The 19,261-nt window shown below is 35.0% G+C and overlaps 3 protein-coding genes and 2 long non-coding RNA genes across 11 annotated transcripts; 3 read left to right on the top strand and 2 right to left on the bottom strand.

The window, feature by feature from the left end:
* The first annotated feature begins 128 nt into the window (after window positions 1-128).
* LOC126865625 (uncharacterized) lies at window positions 129-3,322 on the top strand. 5 transcript variants are annotated; one of them, XM_050618378.1, is made up of 5 exons: window positions 129-280; window positions 774-1,551; window positions 1,635-1,910; window positions 1,991-2,498; window positions 2,579-3,322. In XM_050618378.1, the coding sequence occupies exons 2-5, from the start codon at window positions 782-784 to the stop codon at window positions 2,801-2,803; spliced, it is 1,779 nt and encodes a 592-aa protein (XP_050474335.1). In that variant the 5' UTR covers window positions 129-280; window positions 774-781; the 3' UTR covers window positions 2,804-3,322. The 5 variants fall into 5 exon arrangements, with proteins under 5 accessions (XP_050474335.1, XP_050474338.1, XP_050474339.1 ...); XM_050618381.1 differs by having other exon boundaries at window positions 136-280; window positions 805-1,551; XM_050618382.1 differs by having other exon boundaries at window positions 138-284; window positions 805-1,551.
* On the bottom strand, window positions 3,072-14,450 carry LOC126865620 (myosin-4). Of its 3 annotated transcripts, none has more exons than XM_050618363.1 (6): window positions 14,205-14,450; window positions 5,455-7,219; window positions 5,074-5,384; window positions 4,762-4,991; window positions 3,600-3,911; window positions 3,072-3,529 (listed from the first exon to the last, which is right to left on the bottom strand). In XM_050618363.1, the coding sequence occupies exons 1-6, from the start codon at window positions 14,316-14,318 to the stop codon at window positions 3,334-3,336; spliced, it is 2,928 nt and encodes a 975-aa protein (XP_050474320.1). In that variant the 5' UTR covers window positions 14,319-14,450; the 3' UTR covers window positions 3,072-3,333. The 3 variants fall into 3 exon arrangements, with proteins under 3 accessions (XP_050474320.1, XP_050474321.1, XP_050474319.1); XM_050618364.1 differs by lacking the exon at window positions 14,205-14,450 and adding an exon at window positions 8,549-8,584; XM_050618362.1 differs by lacking the exon at window positions 14,205-14,450 and adding an exon at window positions 7,645-7,833.
* LOC126865642 (uncharacterized) lies at window positions 7,972-11,307 on the top strand. The gene is made up of 2 exons (XR_007689610.1): window positions 7,972-8,307; window positions 9,456-11,307. It is a non-coding gene; the product is annotated as an uncharacterized LOC126865642 (long non-coding RNA).
* On the top strand, window positions 12,257-13,662 carry LOC126865641 (uncharacterized). The gene is made up of 2 exons (XR_007689609.1): window positions 12,257-12,974; window positions 13,054-13,662. It is a non-coding gene; the product is annotated as an uncharacterized LOC126865641 (long non-coding RNA).
* A 79-nt stretch (window positions 14,451-14,529) lies between the features above and the next one.
* LOC126865626 (G1/S-specific cyclin-E1) lies at window positions 14,530-18,727 on the bottom strand. Its single transcript, XM_050618383.1, has 3 exons — window positions 17,705-18,727; window positions 16,642-17,254; window positions 14,530-16,558 (listed from the first exon to the last, which is right to left on the bottom strand). Exons 1-3 carry the CDS (start codon window positions 17,716-17,718, stop codon window positions 15,812-15,814), a joined length of 1,374 nt encoding a protein of 457 aa, XP_050474340.1. The 5' UTR covers window positions 17,719-18,727; the 3' UTR covers window positions 14,530-15,811.
* Between the last annotated feature and the right edge of the window lie 534 nt (window positions 18,728-19,261).

The following is a 19,261-nucleotide window of genomic DNA, read 5'->3' as shown; positions in this document are numbered from 1 at the left end:
GCCACCAGATAATGCTTGCATATAGCATATTATCTTGTAAGATACAAAATAACGAATAAGTAACTGGCGTTGTTCTACACTTATGGTAGGATTCATGAAGATATGTAAGAGAAAAAACAGCCCTAAGGAATAGGTATGCTGTCGTCACATTATGACGTACGTAATGCTGTTACGCGTAGTGAGCTGTGTTTCTGGTATCGCAAAATCAAAACAGATGCATCTGGCTGTTAGCCAATAAATTATTGAGCGAGAGACACTTGAACATTGATTCACAAAAGACGTAAGTACGTTCGAATTTCTGTGCACAGTATGTATGCGTATAATTTTTTCGTTTATTTTAATTTAAAATTTAAAATGTGATATCACGATAAGATTAAAGAAGCAATAGGCTATTCGTTTTTGACGTTAACTCCTATTTAAGTAGTAAATAATTCGTGTATAAAATAAGATAAATAATTTAGGGAATTACGAAATACTTTTATTGAAATTTTGCTTGTTTAACGTACAACTTTCCGCAAGGTTAGATATTATGTACATATGTGCTTATAACGAATATTTTATCCCGCGCATAAATATATGAGACGCAGTTTATTTCGGTATTAAAATACATTATTTTAACAAATTTATGTATTTAAATAATGAAAATGTAACGAGATATTCTTACTAAAAATATTAAATTCTTTTTAACTTCTGTTTGGTACTAAAAAATTGTTAATTATTTATTACGTAGTTTGCATGTTGTTTTTCTTTTCCTTTCTTTTTTTTTTTAATAGACAATGCCATGGATTGCTGTTATTCCAGCAGAGATGGAAGTTCTACGACTGAGAAAGAGCTTTCGAACATCTGTAGTCCAGAGATGTTCGATAGCGATGATGAAGATGATAAAAAGAATAATGAACCACTATCAAATGAAGTACCAATAGTAGCTAGTCCTAAAAAACCTTCCCAAGCTGATTTAGTTGCAAACTCTGATAACAATTTATTAGCCAAAATTAATAAACTCTTAAGTGGTGTACCACCACCACCTAAACTTACAATTTGTAGAACAGATTGTTCAGAATTATTATTACGTATTTATGAAAATCAACATTTATTTTGGACACCATGTGTGCTACCAGAAAAATGTATAAAACAAAATTTAAATAAGGAATCCCCAGAACAGCAAAAAGAAAATATTAGTACAAATAATTATCAGCGTACCAAAAGCACATCTAGAAATTTAAGTACTGCTTTTGATGCTTGTGATCCACAATATCAAAGTAATATTAGTAATAATATAGATACAGTAGATTTAAAGAATACTTGCAGTGATAATTTTAGAATAAAGAAAGTAGTTCCTAATAATGAAAAAAGCATTATCAATGCTAGCGCAAGTGGAACAAAATTGTTAAATCCTGAGCAGCTACAAGTAACTGTAACTGAAAACAACATAAAAGATGAGTCTTTCATTGCTGCACCAAAACAATCATTACTCTACTACACTGTCAATGAGAAAGAAGTTGCCACTTTGTCATGGCCTGAAGCATATCATCATAAATTTCATGGAATACAGTGAGTGCATTAATATGCTTTTTACTTAAGTTTATAGCATACAGTATTTATGGGAAGGTATTTAATACTAGTTTTGATTTTAGTTATAATAGAAATAAAGCAGTTGAAGAATTTGAAGGCCTTACATCAAAATTATGTAATAGATATATAGGTGCTGAAACTCAGTCTACATGTACTGTATGGTTTTCTAAACCAGCACCAGGAAGTGCCAAAAAACGAAATCATTTAGCTAAACACAATAATGGACAAAGTCCAACAAAAAGATTAAGTCATTTGACGAGAAGACGAAAAATATTTTCCAGTGCGAATTTACAAGGCCTGGCGCTTAACAATAAAAGACTTGTAGTACTAAATATTAAGTATGTATTAAGCATGAAACATATTTCAGAAAAATTTTATTAATTTAAAATATAAAATTATTATTCTTTTTTTAATATAGGAAACCAACAGTTAAAAAAGGCAAAAGTCCACGGGGTAAGAGTCCACGCGGTAAAAGTCCGAGGGGAACTCCCAGGAGTTCAACAAAGAAAAAAGTAGCTCGACGGCTCGTTTTAGATGGACCTAGTCCGTTAAAGTCCAAAATTGAAATGTCTAAACGGGCGCTATTTCAAAGTCCTCCTCCTGAACGAGCTGGTCCAAGCAAGTTGCTTACAACTGGGTCAAATCCTCAAAGCATTAAACGTGCACTATTTACACAAAACACAAAGGAGAATGATTCGGAGAAAAGTCAGAAGGCAGCTATTGAACCAGAATCAAGGAAGAGGAAAAGCGAAGAAGAATTGGAAGGACCACAATGCAAATGGATAAAAAGTTTATCTTTCGACGGCTCGCACGAATTGCATAATACTACTATGCCTTCGTGGGAGAGACACTCATCTAGTGATATAATTGAAAAAGGCAAGTCCTTGAATGAAGGAAAGTGCGAGCTTAGTGACACTCATAGAAAGGTATCTTTTTCTAAGCACTTTAAAGCATGTTCAAACAATTGTTTTTTATTATATAATATAATGTAAATACGTGTGTTTAGAAATTACTATGGGCGGTAGCGGAGGCTTTACGAGATAAGGGAATAGGTATGACTCATCCACAATTTAAACAGTATGCTACAAACTTAGCGCGAACCATTAAGAAACTTATGCCTGATCTCGAGAACAAGAATATTCCTCGCAAACCAGGGAGTACAAGTGATCGTATGTTAAAATTAGCAAAATATCATGTTTTGTTTGTAATTGATGCAAGAACAGCTGATTGACAATACTCATTGATCTATAAAAAAATTGACCTAACTTTGCATAAAGTATATTATTTATCACAGAAATATCAATGATCAAACATTGATGTTTGTATGTCGAGGTAGCATATGTATGAACAATGGATTTTATTTATCTGAATATAGTGAGATATTATATTGAAATGTATTATAACAAATCGCATGAAATATTAATGCGTGAACGTGTGACTGTTAGAACTATTTGTGGAATATTAAGATATTTTTTACTCCATAAACACAAACTGAGAGGTTGGTTTTAATATGCCTATTTTTTTTATTAGCGATAAAATAGTATGTATATATATATATATTTCACAACTTATAAATAATTAATAAAAGGTGCTTCTCTGAAACAAAACATAATTTGCAATTAGTAATTTTAGAAACAACGCATGTGTACATATATATCAATCATATCTAGCATATGGTTGTATCTAAAACGTTTAAGGGGGCGAGTAAAAAAATAAAGACTAATTGCATTGCATTCGCGATGCTTGTCAATTTCCAGTTTTTTATTCCGCGTTTTGGTGACCCACCCTTGCAATCACTTCATCCAGTATTTGCGTCAATTCCTTGTTTTCTTTAGTTTTCTGTTCAACCAATTCGGCCAATGAATTGCTCTTTAGCTCCGCTTTCCGTACCAACGCATGAAGTTTTACTGTTTCATCTTCATGCTGTTTTCGTATAGCATCCAGTTGGAAATTAGCTCTAAAATATTTTAAAAATATATAACTTGTTCCTTTCGTATTGAAATATTTCAACTTTTCTAAGTACTTACTTTTCAAGCTCGGTCTTAGCATGATTCTTCAATTGATCGTATCGTGTTTCCAAACCTTTTATTGTTTCCATGTTTTCTTGAATACCCTCCTTCAATACCGCCTCATTACTTTTATACACGGATACGAATCCTTTGAGCTTCTCGTACTTTTGATGAACATCATTGAAAGCAGCTTCTGTGTTGCTTAAATGAACATTTGTAGCTTGTAATTCCTCTTGGAGTTTTGCTTTCTCTTGTTCGAAATTCGTACGATCTCTTTCTCTCTCTGTAAGCAGTCGACTAATCGATTTTTCATACTCTTCGACTACGACCCTGAAATTAATATTTCGCGATTATTTACATATCAATACAATATTATATAGGTATTTACATTAACAACGGAGTATTATAGGACAGGGTACATAATGTGTTACAAGCTGTTTTCTACAAGCCATTGCAAATATCAACTTGAAATTTTCAGGCTTTAAATGATGCAGAGGGAATAACATTTCAGGGTATAAGATATTGTGGGGGAGAGTGGAAAATACCTTATACAAGAGGAGTTCCATAAACGTGTAGAAAGATATCAAAGGAAATGTATTTTGCTTTGAAAATTATTTTTCAAATATGTCACCTGATTTAGCACCAGTTGACCTTTTTTATGGGGCTATGTAAAGGAGAAAATGATTGCAGCAGTGGCAACTATGAAAGAGGATATGAAAAAAGGAATTAACACTATAAATTCGTAACTTCAGAAATGTCAAATATTTAACAAAGCTATTATCACAAGAATAAACGTGTGTTTGGGAGTGAATGTACAACTGCTTGAACATCTAGTAAAATAATTTTCAAAGCAGAATACATTCCATGTATAAAGTATTTTCTGCTACAATTTCTTAACTATGCGAAATAAAAAAGAGCTTTAGATAAAAGTTATTAGGTTTGATAACATCTGTCCAAATATCAAAAAATTAATATGCCACTCCATTTAAAAAATATGGGGGTAGTAATCTTTTCACCCTTGAGAAACTCTCCTCCTTAATTTCTTACACGCAAAAATATCAACCCTTCTGCATCATTTAACACCTGAAAATCTCAAGTTGACATCTGCAATGACTTTGGAGAAAACAGCTTGTAACACTTTATCTGCCCTATCCTGTGGAGATAACTTGGAATAACTTACGTCATTTGAGATTTACTCTTTATCTCCTGTGCCATTTGTGCTTGTAATTTGTTAATTTTTTCTTGAAAAGCATTCTTTTGCTTCTCTAATTCAGCTTCGTACTCTTTTTTTCGTTTCTCTAGTTCTTCTTCTAGCTGTAATACAGTTGTCCTTACTAATTCTAATTCCTTACTCATATTAATATCGGTAATAAGTGGAGTATCTGATTTTGATTCTTCTACAGGCTGTTCCTATATAACATAGGTATAAATATATATATTCACCTAATAACAATATTAGTAAAGACACGAATTATGATAAATTACAACGTACTTTGCTTGCCATTTTCTCTTGAAGTTCATCTGTTTTCTGCGTTATATTTGTACAAATAGGACTATAAAAAAGTAGCCTATCTATAGCTGCTATGGCAGGATTACGTTTAGGAGTATCAATATTCACTGGTATGCTTTCACTTTTGTCGTTTTGTTCCTCGTTTATGGATTGTACATTTCCTTGAGGTAACATACTAGTATTTGCTACCAATGGATCAAATTTTACATACAAGGACTCGCTTCTCAAACGATTGACAGTTTTCGAATTGCCGTGATTTATCAAAAAATCGAAGCTCGTAGGATCCTGGAAGACTGTGATATAAAATGACTATTAATAACTGTTCATTGACATAAAAAAAAATTTCCTATGAGAAACACTCACTTTCGGATGTCGCGCTAATGAAACAATGGGTTTCTTCTGAGAATTCCAATGAAGATTTACAAATATCATTGGCAATCTGTTCAGCAGCAGATTGCAGTTCTTCGAAATTCGGCTGTTCGATGTTCAACGCAGTTAACGTGGTGCTCTGTCGTTGCGGTTTGAACTCCGTATACAGTTCCTCTTCCGGTACAGTCTCCGAAATCAAAGAAATATCCTCTAATATAATAGTGGTATCTAATTTCTTGTCAGAACACTGTTCCTCTATATTCTCGTTTTCATTTTCTTTTATCGAATTTATTAGATTTGTCTTTAGCAAATCATCTGTCCTCAGCAAATCATCTGCGTTCTGCAAATCGTCTACTTTCTTGTCAAAAGATTTATCTGATTGACTGGTTTCTACCTCTTCTTTTCTAGGAGTAATAGCATCTGTGTTCAAAGTATCTTCTTTTAACGAAGGAAGTTCAAGGTTATTAACAACACTTTCTGTTATTACTGTGTTCTTAATCTCTTGACAAATATTCGTAGCAGAATTTACTTGAATCTCAGACGTTTTTAATCTCACGAAAGAAGTATCATCTAGACAAGTCTGTTGTTTGTCATTTATAACATTTACATAATCCTTTACATCATTGTTAGAAAAGTTCAATGAATTTGTCAAACTATTATTTGTATCTCGATTTTTATCTTGAATAGGACTTTTCACTGCGATTTGCGGAGATGAAATTACTGCTATGTTAGAATTATTCACAGGAGACAAAGTCCTTGCCAGTTGATTTTCTACATTGTTCTCATCTTCTCGAGCATCGCTTTCGCCCAACTTCGCCGAATCTGTACTGTTCAATAAAGAAGAAAGCGTTGGTACACTAGGCAACGATGTCTCTTCTGCATATTCCGTGAACACAGACGTCGAATTACATACGGAATTTACAGTATATGGTATAAAATTGAGAGACAAAGAATCAACTTCGCCCGAGCTATTCTCTGTCAAACTAGATTCCTTTTCCCTAGGAACATCTGCGACTTCTTTATTAGGTGACAAACACACAGTCAAATTTAAGTTAGGCTCCTCTGTGCAACGTGGTAGTGAAATCTCATCAACGCCATTTACGGAGCTATTACTCGTCTGATGATCATCGCTACTGTCATTACCCTTGTTAGCAGAAGAGGATCTGCTTGTTATTCCCTCTAATCGTATAAAACTATTCCTCCTGTTTGATTCTATAATCGCTACGGGCAGAGGTTCCTTGATGCAAATGGTGTCTACGATAGGTATTTCTTTAATTTCCTCTGTAGAATTAGTCAGCGTTGAATTGTCATCGACAACTTGCACTATTTTCTGAGATTCAGTCAACGAAAACTCAGGGAGATCTTTGGTAATATCGACTGGTAGCTCGTCAGTGGCAGATGCGAATGTTTGATCCTGACTGAAGTCTTGAGAGTTTTGAAGAGTACTGTATGAATGATCGTCGTCCTCGCTATTTAAGTTTATCTGTGCACAACCGGCGATCAGCTCTCCTAAACCAGATATATTCGAGTCCACGTATGAATCGTCCAAAACCTGGTTGGGGCTCTGAGGCGTGGAATCTGCACAGATTCCACTACTGCTCTTTGTGCTTAAAGTACTGCTGAGACTTTGGAAACTGCTTGCCGAAGACAGACTCTCCGGAGCCGAGTAGGTGATCGATCCAACGTCGGCGAACTCACGAGCGAATCGAACCTTCACCTCATGCTCTGCACTTTTCGATGTAGAGTTGTCGCCGCCACTCTATGAAACAGAAAGAAGATATTATTAAGCAACAGAACAGAAATGTTACATCAATTAGAATTTATTTCTTTTTTTATTTTTCCAATTGCCATTTGTTTTACCAAAAATGCAAGTACAATTTCGAATGAAAGACGAATCAATAATCGAGCACAGGTTCTAAAGACAACCTCTTGTGTTATTAAGAATCAGTGAAAGCTGTTGAGAGATTCAAGGACACCGATGAATTTCGATAACGACGCTGGGATTTTCCGAGCCGACCCTGAATACATTCAATTCCAGGCTTACATTCGCGTTAATTAATGAGAAATTTTCCGCTACAGCGTACGCTCGAACGAGTCTAAAAAACCTATATCTGCCTCTAGCCAATTCACAGGCGCGAGAAGATCGCGTTTAATTTGGCTTTCGACTGGTTAGACGCAAAATACCGGCGGCGTGGGCGATGGCGACGGCGATGGCGATGATGGCAGCAACGTCCTTGCCGGGATCGCGGCAGCTCGATGAAGCAGTTTATTGATATATTCCATTTTCTCGCGTAGAACAAATGTAGAATAAAGATGCGTGTTCAACGAGCAATCGTAGTCCACTGGCAAAATTCGCATCAGCTGATCTCTCGAGGCAAGGCTCGCGGATTTCTTTCAGAAATTGCGCAACTTCTTCGTCGCTGAGACTAATTATAAAATATACCAGCACGAAGAGAGGGAGATGGAGATTTTGTTTTGACCGATCTCGCGCCAGTCTTGTCCGCGAATCCATGCCAAGAACAGTTATGAGTGGACGGTGCTCGCGGCGAAAAAATACCTCGGTCCGTATCGCCTCGATCCTGTGATCGCGACCCGCGGTGAAAGATGCTGGCTGTCGAGACGTGGATACAACTGTGATCATATAAATTTAAGTCTAAATTTGAATCCAAGAGCGAGGATCTTCTGCGTGAAGTTTCTTACGATTCCATCATCTAAGAAGATGCATCGTTGGATTAAAAATTTCGGTGTTCCTCGCGAAGGAATTAAAACGAGTTATCCGAAGATAACCGAATTGCCTAATGTCTGTCTGATGTCTAATTGCCTCTAATCTATCGATTGTCTAACAGCGTATGTATCTATTTCTTACGCCTCGTTCAAATTATTCAAATCACTTGAATTTCATAGCCCGAACGAGCTTTTAAGTGGTCCATTGAAACGTCTTACGTGTCGTAGGAAATTTCTCAAAAAAATTGAAAATCCAACAAAGCGAGCGGTTTCGTTATTCGAGAGTTCGTGCAACTTGAACGCAATATTATTAGCGGATTTTTTTTTTCTTTTTGTTAGAAAGCGGTGTTTTTGAGAAGATTACCTTGAAGATGAAATTCCCCATGACTTCCCGAAGGGCCTCCACTTTCGGCTGTCACTGCTGGCCGATATGAGGCCATATTTACACGCGGGTTCACAGAACCCCACGTAGCGAACTTTCTTTCTTTCTCCCCGCCTATATATCCTCACCCCTGACACGTTTATTTCCGACGACACGGCGCATCTTTCGTTTATCATTTACCCTATTCGCGGTCTTGTGTATTTTTTCTTCGATTTCTCGTTTATAAGCGTCTTCCTTTCGTTCCACCCCTCTTGCCCCGAGAGAGGAAAGAAAGCTCACAGTGGAAAGGCTTATTTTCACCTTTTTATAGCCTCGAGCTAGTTTGATCGAAGATTGTAAAATCATTCGATTAAAAAGTTCGTATACGTGTTGTAATGTATTCGCCTCGAATACATTAGACGTGCGATATTCACCGACTTGGAAGAATTCGCTAATTTAACGATATCTTACAGAGATATGGCCAACACTCGTCTCAATTATTAATGTGAAACCTCTCTCGATTCACTCTCTCGAGTTTACCCACTTTTTGCTCTAATAAAGTCGCCCAGGTTTTATCTGGAAGTTTTCACCGTAAGCTCTAATCCGAACAACGAGAGAAAATCGAACGAAGACGAATGATAAATTCGTCCTACTCGATTAAATTCACAAATCCAATTAATAAGACTCATCCGATTTCTGTGTTTAATTAAGACATCAGTCTGTTGCGTCTTGCTTCTGATTTGATTAAGTACGTGAAAACATATCGCGTTAGAACGACGGACAAACATTTTACGGAGAACAGATGCATTTAGAAAGTAGAATATGTAAATCGCGCACTAATATAACACGTTAACCATTATGGATTAGGTGTAGCTACTCTATAGCTCGTGTTATGCGCTTCTTCTTTCAGAGAATACGTCATTAATTCCATGAATATTGATGGTGCTTTTTTAGTGCGTCTTGGTTTCTGTGGAAATTACATAATTGTTTACATTGCATATGGATTACATTTCTTAATGCATCGTTATCTAATTAATAATAAATTAAAATAAATAATAATAAGGTAAATGGTAACAAGATAATATAATATGTGTAGTAACGTTAATTAGTATAAATATGGATGTAGCGATAGACCACGTAATTAATTCTAGATAACTGAAATATAGTAATAAACGACTAAAGGGCGCAAAAAAAACCAATTGAAGGAACGAATAATCATCGCCACGTCAATTAAGGAGAAACGTTCATAGTTTGATTTAGAAAAAAAGAAAAAAGTATGAAAATAATCTTGCTCGAAACTGAAAGATGATAAATCATAACATGATAATCTGATAACCTTGAATAACAACGTATAATGTTTGACGAAGACTGATATACGCAACGTGGTGATTATCGTTTAACGACTGATTACATCTTTGAATGTCAATCAAAATTCTTTGAAAATAAATTGACAAGATCAACGACTTGACACGGAAAAATAAAATGCCACGCTAACAATTGAATTTGGGTCAGTTCACACTTCACACGCGAAACCTCTGTAAACCTTCGGAAGTATGTACGTATTTAATTTATCTTTAATCTTGAGAGGTTTGTAACATTCGTAGATATTTACTACATTGTTAAACAGCACAAATATGCTTCTGTTTATACGTACATCAGTTTACACAATTATTAATACTAAAACTAAAGAGTAATAAGAATAAGCAATTTGTAATTTTTTAGTAATTTGAATAATTTCTTGCAAATTGCTTGTTTATAATGTAAACTTGTTTTCTACCTTGCAATTAGGTTTATATTTTTTCACGTATTTTCCATCTTCATTTCGTTGGTAAAAACTGTGTACGTTGCCATTATGTTATTGTTCAGTGTTATACAGGGTGGTTGGTAACTGGTGGTACAAGCGGAAAAAAGAAGTCGAAAATATAGAATAAATTTTACTTTAAAAAAATTTTAATTTTTTATACTTTAAATTTACATTACTAAATTTAATATAAATTTTATATATTATATATATTTTATAATATAATATAAATTTTTTTAATTTTAATATAAATTTAGTAATATAAATTTAAAGTATAAAAAGTATAAGGTATTAAATTTTTATTAAATATTAAATACTTTAAATGTATATTAAATTTAAATTTATAATACTATAAATTTTTTTTTAGAAAAAATTTTTCGTTTGAGGCTTTGTTTTCGAGAAAATCGACTTTGAATTTTCGCTCGGTACGCGTGCACTTTATCACGTCTCGTTATAACGGATCTCACTGTAGATCGTTGTCTCGATGGAAAAATTAAAAAAAAAAATTTTTTATTCTATATTTTCGACTTCTTTTTTCGCGTAGAATCACCCCCTTTCCGCTTGTACCATCAGTTACCAACCACCCTGTATATAGTTGCTAAGTGTTATAAATTTTTGTTATCCAATTATGCCAATAGCGGCACACGATGATTTCTACATAGGATAGCTGATGAACAATGTGCTAAAATCTGCTGTCTGTTCGGAACATGCCTTTCGTGTTCTTGCCAATGCGCCACAAGGAAGTTCGATTACGGATTCGCGGGAAATCGATTTAAAACGTATAGAAACATTCAAAGACGATGGTCGCGTGATATTTGCAGAAATACTGAAACGTAGAAACGTCATTCTGATAAGCGTAGAAGCATTCTGAGACGTACTTTTTTAACGATGTAAACGATGTTATTTATACACGGTGATCCAACAATAACCACGCTTATTATTACAGACATGAAAAAAGGTCGATATTCGTCTTTTTTTTTTTCCTTCTTGCTTTAATAAAAGAGATGAGAGCAGGTGACAAACAATTTCGTTTCTTGTGAATCATTCTATACGTGAAACAACGTAATTTACAATCTTCACACTCGGATGCATCAAGATTGCCGGCAGCAATTACACGATTTCCTAACCGTATGAAATGATGAGGACATTTTCATGAACCGTGGCAAACTGTCAATTATTATTATACTGTAGGCGCTTTTACTCGTTAAACCTACGGTATAAAGTGAACGTGTTTGCTCGAGCTCACCGTACACGAAGCGTTCAAGCGAGTGAACCGATGCAATCACAATATGACAGGCAATTCCATTCGAAACTCGAGAGGCTCGTGCTCTCCTTATTCGGCGTATTCTTGACATCATCGAGACAACACATAGATACTATGACTATGACTCATTCCCATCTGGACGCGATGACAGAAAAAACCAGAGACATTTCTCTCCTGAGGGGTGTGTCTCTCTTTCTCTCTCTCATCCCTCTATCGTCGCTCCATTCTTTCGAGTACCGTCTTCGACATCGATTTCGATTTACAAGAAAACAGAACACAGTCTTTTGCTCAATAAACTCTGTCCAATAACATTCGATGGAAAACGGCGTGAAAAGTAAGAAACGTGAAACTAGGTCTAAGACAACGTATTGCCTTCTTGCGGTCTGCTCGTCTCCATCGGAAGGATTCGCCGGAAGACACTCACCGGACCTGACGATCAACGGAGGATACTTCTGGTCGAAATTCTAATATTAGCGCAGCGCATTCTCCAGTCGATACTCTAGACTCTAGACATCCACCACTACCACTGATCTCCTCGCGATGGCACGCGACACCATATCTGTAAGCGTGTGTACGTGTGAACGCACTACCACGAGCACGCGACGACAGAACACGATGATGCAAAATATAAGCGGCTCACCTTTCGAAAGATACGCGATTCTGACAATCTGTTGGAAACGTTTACGGCTAGAGCACGTTCGATATGGAATGAATCGTTTCTAGGTCGTAAAGGATGATCAACGACGTGAGAGTCATCGCCACCGTCTTGCCACGATGATACGCGTAACTAACACTTGCTACTTGTAGGCCGCTGTCGTAACGTCGAACCGCGCACACGCCGCACGGGCATTATGCTACAAAGATCACCAACTATGGAAGTGGTGGGACACGATTCCATGGCACCGAATGGTGCGACGGCGTGGCGCTATCTGGAGTAACGTATGAATACTTGTTAATCGAATTGTTCAATTGCTGAGTAGGTAAAAAGTGAGTAAGTTATCGATAGATTGAATTAATATACGATTTCGCGTAGTGACGCACCTTTTCAATTACTTTGAACATTATGCTCAAGATTTTTTTCAACTCATTCAAAATGTATTAAGACTCGAGGTTTACAAATGGTCGAGACTTTCAATAATTTCAAGTCTCGAATCATGTTCGAAATGATTCAAATTTTCAAAGAATTTAACAAATTTCGAGTCACTCCAAAATGAAGAATCAAATCGTTATCGGATACGCGACTGTCAAACGAAACGGAGAAAGAAAAATGATACAGAGATTGAATAATATAAAATATCTTTGTTTTTGTGGCATATTACTAAAAGCTGGAAGTACTTCCTTGGAGTTGCAATTTCTATTTGAATGTGTGTACCTTATGATGTATGAATGATAACTATATTTGTAATCTTAACTGTATTTTAATCGGCACTTTCTCCTGAACAGATATAACTTCGTATTAAGTCTGATTTGAATGCGAACGAGATCTTTGTGTATACTGAATAAAATTGGAAAATAAGGAAATATCGAAAGCTACATATTGACAAAATTGAAACATGGGGAGACCACATAAATAAAATCCTAATATAAAATACAATAAGTGTATCGAAATCCACGTTTCCTTAGGTAAAAATATAACCCAGAAGTACAATGCTTTTTTATAATAATCTAAAGAACCGGTTTCATCTTTGTAGTACTGATCGTGTGAATAAACCAGTTTCTGTTTCATGTACAAGAAAGAACATACTATAAGAATGTCAAGGTGCGTCTCAACTGGTATTCGTAAACAATTCGCAAATAGTATACGAAATGTTCTGTTGTCTAGAAGTTGTCTATCTCGTACTATACTGCTCCTGATCTATTCGCATAAGTACACATTTCCCATGATTCATAATGTATAAACATAAGCTAATAATCTTCACATATTTACAATTTTCTATAAATTTTAGTTAATCTTATTGTTTAAAATTTTTTATCTTTAATGACTAGCGATTGCACAACCTAAGAATTGGTATAAATTAATTGTAATAAAGTATTTAAATAATTGTTCGGGAACTATTCGTGAATTTATTGCGAAAAGTGTTCACTAACGGTTTATGAACATTTTGCGAACATTGTTTGCTAACATTCACATATAGTTTATCAATGAATAAGCGTCTCTAGATTAGTAACGTAACATACAAAAATATTAACTGTACTTTCCTTAATTAATCATTCAGCGCGCATGACAGATATTATGATATCTTTAAGCCAAGTAATGTACAGTTATATATAAGCCAGATATGTTCAAAATATTTTATATATGTATATACAAAATAATTGTACAAATTATGTGCGAGTATCTTTTTTACGCGCCGAAGAAAGATATTCCTACGCGGGAAGCAAAACTTATTTTCGTTTCAAGGTGCTCCTGGAGATTCAGGGTTTATTTATAGGGGACCTCTGGCACAACTGTTTGCAATAAAAACAGAGAGGAAAGATGACCGGGTTAAAAAAGGACATGATAAAACGATAAGAACGCGGGATATGCCAACTTAAAGTTCATTGTCATGCGCGTTGCAGGCGCGTTATCATTCACAAAAAGAGTATATAAATACCTTGCGACGAGAAGGTTGCACAGGCGGCGAATTATGAAGAGATGCAGTAATTTCTCGAAGCACAACTCGAGTTCCTTCGCGAACAGAACCACTCATATTCCTTGGACTTGACATCCTGATTTTCACAATTTTGATAACAAATTCGATGATAATTTCATTAAATGCATTCGTCGTTGCACCTTTGACGACTGCAAACACGACACGAAATTAAATTCAATTGTAAAACGTTTTGTACACAAATAAAAGGACACTAATAATTGAATGTTTTTTCCCACTGCATGTTACTCGACGTTATCAGTAAAAGACGCGGCTTCTTTCAAGCATATATTCGTTTTAAATGTAAAGTTTATAGCACCCGAGTTTAGTATAATATTAAAATAAATAAACGACTTTGTTTCGTAGAAATTCCTCGTACACGTTCCTCGATATCGCCTTCGATACAACGTTTAGCACGCAACCGCTTTCTTAACGGCCGTCTAGCATTTGACAACTTGAATATGAACGTAACAACCAATCACGATGTATTATTGCGTTTCTAGAAAGAACACTGTGGCGCTACGTTACTATTTTTTACTGTCGATAATATCGATTCCGACATTCATCCTCGTAACTTGAATTCTTTATGAAATTATGTATGTATATCGTAATGAATTATTTTTTATTCTGATTGGATTATTTTATCTTCTTTGGAGAAAAGATTGGTAAAAGATTAATGATCAGATTTACAAATATTTATTGTCAAATTTTTCATACAAATGTATATAAACAGCCGCGTTTTATTACAAGGCAGTGTAAATTCATCACGAAATTTTTTAAATCTTATTTTAATAATTAATAGTCTTATATCGTCATCCGTGCATTCATGCTTATGCGCTCTCTCTCTCTCTCTCTCTCTCTCTCTCTCTCCTTTTTTTTTTTATTATTAGTACTTCACAGTGTACATATACATAAAAATACATTCACCCGGCTTGATAACGCATTGTTATAATACGTTGCGTTAAAATAAAGCGTGATATATAAAAGAATACTATTCACAATATTTACCTCAGTACTAATAAAAACAGTTGTTTTTAAGGACACTTTTCGCAGGCACTAATATTGTTCAGAGATTTATGAAAATATTTGTTATTTTTAATTCTGCCTGTATTAATGTAATGTATTATCAAGATTCACTGCATGGATATAATCACAGAAGATAGCCATAGGCTTATGTGTAAGTTTACATTCCTCTACGTAAGGCACTTCTTTTAAACGTTTACAATAAAACAAATATATAATATTAAATAAATTCAGTATTACTATGGACACTACTACACAAAATGGTTAACACCTTGTACTGTAAGACTTACTATTACATGATAAATATCATTGTTCCAGGACAACGTACTTCAATGGGGAACACCGTATTATTTACGATAATAGTACAGTATATCTTGTAATTATCGTGCACTTGTGCAATCCCGTATTTACTAGCACATTGTGCAACTTTACAAAAGGCAAAACTGTTCAAAGCAGTTAATATTTTCTGACATACATTAAAATCATTCACCAGCAGTTAGTAAACGAAATGCTGAATCAAAGACTATCAAGTATTTATAAATATTTAATTACGTATACGGATGTAACTGCGGTGGAGGACGCGACGGTGTGGTAGAATTTTTTTGACTACTAGATGGTGGAGTTAAAAGACCACTTTCATTTGGACTCTGTCTACCAGGTTCAGCATTAGAGTCAGATTCATTTGTATCAGTAGAAGGTATTTCATGTACTAATCGTTGCTGCGCCCTTTCTAGCATGTTTAAATCTACAACATGAGTCTGTATACGATGTGATTCATCCATTACAATATTAGGCACTGCTGCCTTAAGTCCAGATCCAGAATGAGACTCCACAGGTGTTATTGTAGACCTTAAAAGGCACTGAGAATGTTCTTCAGCAGCTGTCATTGCAAAGGGCGTAAGCCATTTGACACAGGGTGCAAGCTGCTCCCATGGAATGCGTGATACTCTTAAAGCACATTCCCTTCCTTGCGTATGATAGATAGCTGCTGCAGCTATGTGACTATAAGGGAACTTCAAACTTCCTTCATCCAATGTAGCTAAATCTAATAGTTGAGCCGCCTGAGAATATTGTAGACCTCCATATTGTGGGTAAATAAATGCATTTGGCCTTGACCAGTCGCCTGATTCAATTTGCATATAGATATTAAGCCAGCCAGGAGCAGTGACTGGGGATAAGTTCCACCCAAGGCCTTTTAAAATCACTAATTCTTTTCCTAAAATTTCTTCCTCTGTGCAAGCTCCATCAGTAACATATGCAAACTCTGCTATTTTGGGTGGATATATTTCTTCAACCTATAAAAAGATTATCGATTATTCATTTAAAACTAATAAATCGATAAGTAAAAAAAAAAAGAAAAACAAATACATATACAAACCTTGGCAGCTATGAAAAGGCATGTAATGCCTATTAATTGCAATTGATTTTTGGGTACATTTTGATGAATGGACAAATATCTGTCTATATAATCCATTGCAAGATAATAAGTCTCTCTATGTAGTTTGTATACTTCACAAACTTCAATCAACCAATCTAACAAAATTGCCCGCATTCTTGGTTGTAATGTTGGATGCCTTTGGAACATTTGTGGATTTCTTTGAGTAATAGTCTTTTGATCTCCCAAACACATAAGAGACCAAACTTGAGAACCATCAGCCCATGGAAATGATGGTAATGGGCTAGGTCTATTTGATGTATTATTAGAAGATGATGGTGTTAAAAAGCATGTTGCAGTTCTTAATTCAGACCATGTGGCTGGCTCTTGTTGCTCTTTCAATGGAGATACTTGATGTGGTGTACATGAATTTTCTAAAGAATGTACTGTATGACATGATTCTGTATATGACACATGTGACAAAGCTGGTATTTTACTAGGCGGATATACATTTTCTGAATCTTCAGAAATTTCTGTTGCCCGTCTTTTACGTTTTAAAGTTTGTGTTACTACTTTTCCTCCTTGTAAATAAGTCTGTGATTTTTTCCCATGTAAACTGAATAAGGGAAGAGAATGATTTGTTATTGACATTATTGCAGCAATATCAAATTATATTAAACAAGCTTAATGTCTTTGTAAAGTAGATAAAAATATTTTTAAAAGCTAACAAAGAATTACGTCCTAATTAACGTCTAACATTTTTTTCAAGTTAAATATATTCCATAGAAATATTACAATTTAATAAGGTCATTTACAAAGTATTCATGAATCTATAGAATAAAAATCCAAGCATATATTATTCATATAATATTGTTACAGCTTTAAAAAAGCAGATACTGATTAAAGAAGGTTATACATGCATATTTCTTAAATTTTTTTAAATCAGAAAGCACAGGAAATTGTATAGATCAATCTAATTTATATCAAACAAATTTTAAATGCTTCTGACTAAATACAGAAAGAATTGTATGAAATTTTGAGACCAAATGGAAACTCGTTCGCTCACCTCGTCTGTGGCATTTTGCTTCGGAATTGTCGACGTGTTCAAAAAATATTTCGAACGGGAACAGGCCTTTTTAATATGGATATAAATTAGCCGGTATTTTAATTTAACGTCCGCTCAATTATTACAGTATACGCTCCGTAATTTAGCCAGGAAAATGCCGAAAAGTAAAAGAGCGCGCAAAGCTTACACGCACCCGATCGCCATAATGCACGTATACTTGGCTGCGTTTGATTCAATATTTTGTGTCATAACTTTTCATTTATAAAATGTTTCTTAGCACGAAAATTTCTTAAAGTCTTTTCTGATACAGTTTCAAGCTTCGAGATATCACAGAATAGTAATTCTTCAAAAAAATACGGGACGTGGAACTCGAAGCGCGGGAGACCAGCGCGCGAAACGATGACCAACCCCTGCTTGCAATATGCCACTGTCACGCCCTCTATATATATAACATAACCTCAAAGGGGGAAAAAAATCACAAATTTTCAGTAAACACTTTCTTTGAAGTCCTATCGTTTAATTTCAGTTCATAAACACTATTAATTTCATGTACATGCATTGAATTTAAGGACTATACGAACGCAGTGCAACGTTGGCGTCCTCTGACAGACGCCCTGTTCATGTCACGCTTTTACAAGGTAAAATGTTGTAAAAGTTTGTAAAAAAACACTGTTCGTTAACCAGGACAACTATATTTTACTCAAACAACGCGATACAGTCGTTCGAAAACATTAAATATTGTATACAAGCGATGCATAAATCCAAGGAGTCACAGCACCCACACGTTCTGCGCATCTGTTTCCCGCTCGATTTTACCACAACTTTTTCGAAGAATATGAGAAAATATTATCACACTTAAACACACTGTATACGCTTAAACTAAACAGGTACATAATCGTGCGGAAACGAGTATATACATATAAAATAACACTTTTGATTCACAAACTGAAGTTTACGTGTTGCTTTCGCGGGAACGCCAAACCTGTGGTCACCGGTCGTGTATTTGAGGCGCTGCTGTGCAATGGTATACATGATTCCTATTGGTCGCAACGAAGAGCACAGCTGGCGCTCAGCTGATCTGCTGTACACATACAAATGTGACTAATGCACGCATATACTTACGCCTTGACCACGCGGGAAATGTACGCGCGTAAATTGCTTTCCCTCTAAGGAGAAGTCATGAATCATAGAAATAAGAATAAAAGATATTTTGCCACGTATCACTTTTCCGTAGATATTATAAATCAATAATTTCGATATATATCTTTACATATTCTACTTAATTGAATTTAAAATGTTTAATTTACATTTTGATGCGAAACAAATTTTTTATTATAATAACATCTATGAATTGACGTACACTGTTAATATCAATGTGTGTATCTAATTGTCTATTTGAATGTAGCAATATGATCGCAGACGATATAGCACAGAAGATAGAGCATAGATCTAACATTTTATAAAATTTTGTACAACTGAAATACCGATCTCACAAAAAGTTAATTGTTTTGCGCCATCTACGATTTAGAATAGTTATATCTGAGATTATATTCAGCC

The sequence above is a fragment of the Bombus huntii genome, chromosome 5 (assembly GCF_024542735.1).
Source record: "Bombus huntii isolate Logan2020A chromosome 5, iyBomHunt1.1, whole genome shotgun sequence".
Lineage (NCBI taxonomy): Eukaryota > Metazoa > Arthropoda > Insecta > Hymenoptera > Apidae > Bombus > Bombus huntii.
The sequence above is the reverse complement of the archived record's forward strand: the minus strand, read 5'-3'. Positions and strand labels throughout refer to the sequence as shown.

Bases quoted from the DNA above. Each gene is read 5' to 3' on its own strand.
- LOC126865625 (XM_050618378.1), top strand. From the start codon at position 782: ATGGATTGCTGTTATTCCAGCAGAGATGGAAGTTCTACGACTGAGAAA. The intron at 1,552-1,634 runs GTGAGTGCATTA...TTTTGATTTTAG, and splicing joins CATAAATTTCATGGAATACA to TTATAATAGAAATAAAGCAG. The intron at 1,911-1,990 runs GTATGTATTAAG...TTTTTAATATAG, and splicing joins CTTGTAGTACTAAATATTAA to GAAACCAACAGTTAAAAAAG.
- LOC126865620 (XM_050618362.1), bottom strand. From the start codon at position 7,818: ATGCGAATTTTGCCAGTGGACTACGATTGCTCGTTGAACACGCATCTT. The intron at 4,992-5,073 runs GTACGTTGTAAT...TATGTTATATAG, and splicing joins AAGAGAAAATGGCAAGCAAA to GAACAGCCTGTAGAAGAATC. The intron at 3,530-3,599 runs GTAAGTACTTAG...AAAATATTTTAG, and splicing joins GCTAAGACCGAGCTTGAAAA to AGCTAATTTCCAACTGGATG.
- LOC126865626 (XM_050618383.1), bottom strand. The intron at 16,559-16,641 runs GTTTGTATATGT...ATCTTTTTATAG, and splicing joins GCCTTTTCATAGCTGCCAAG to GTTGAAGAAATATATCCACC.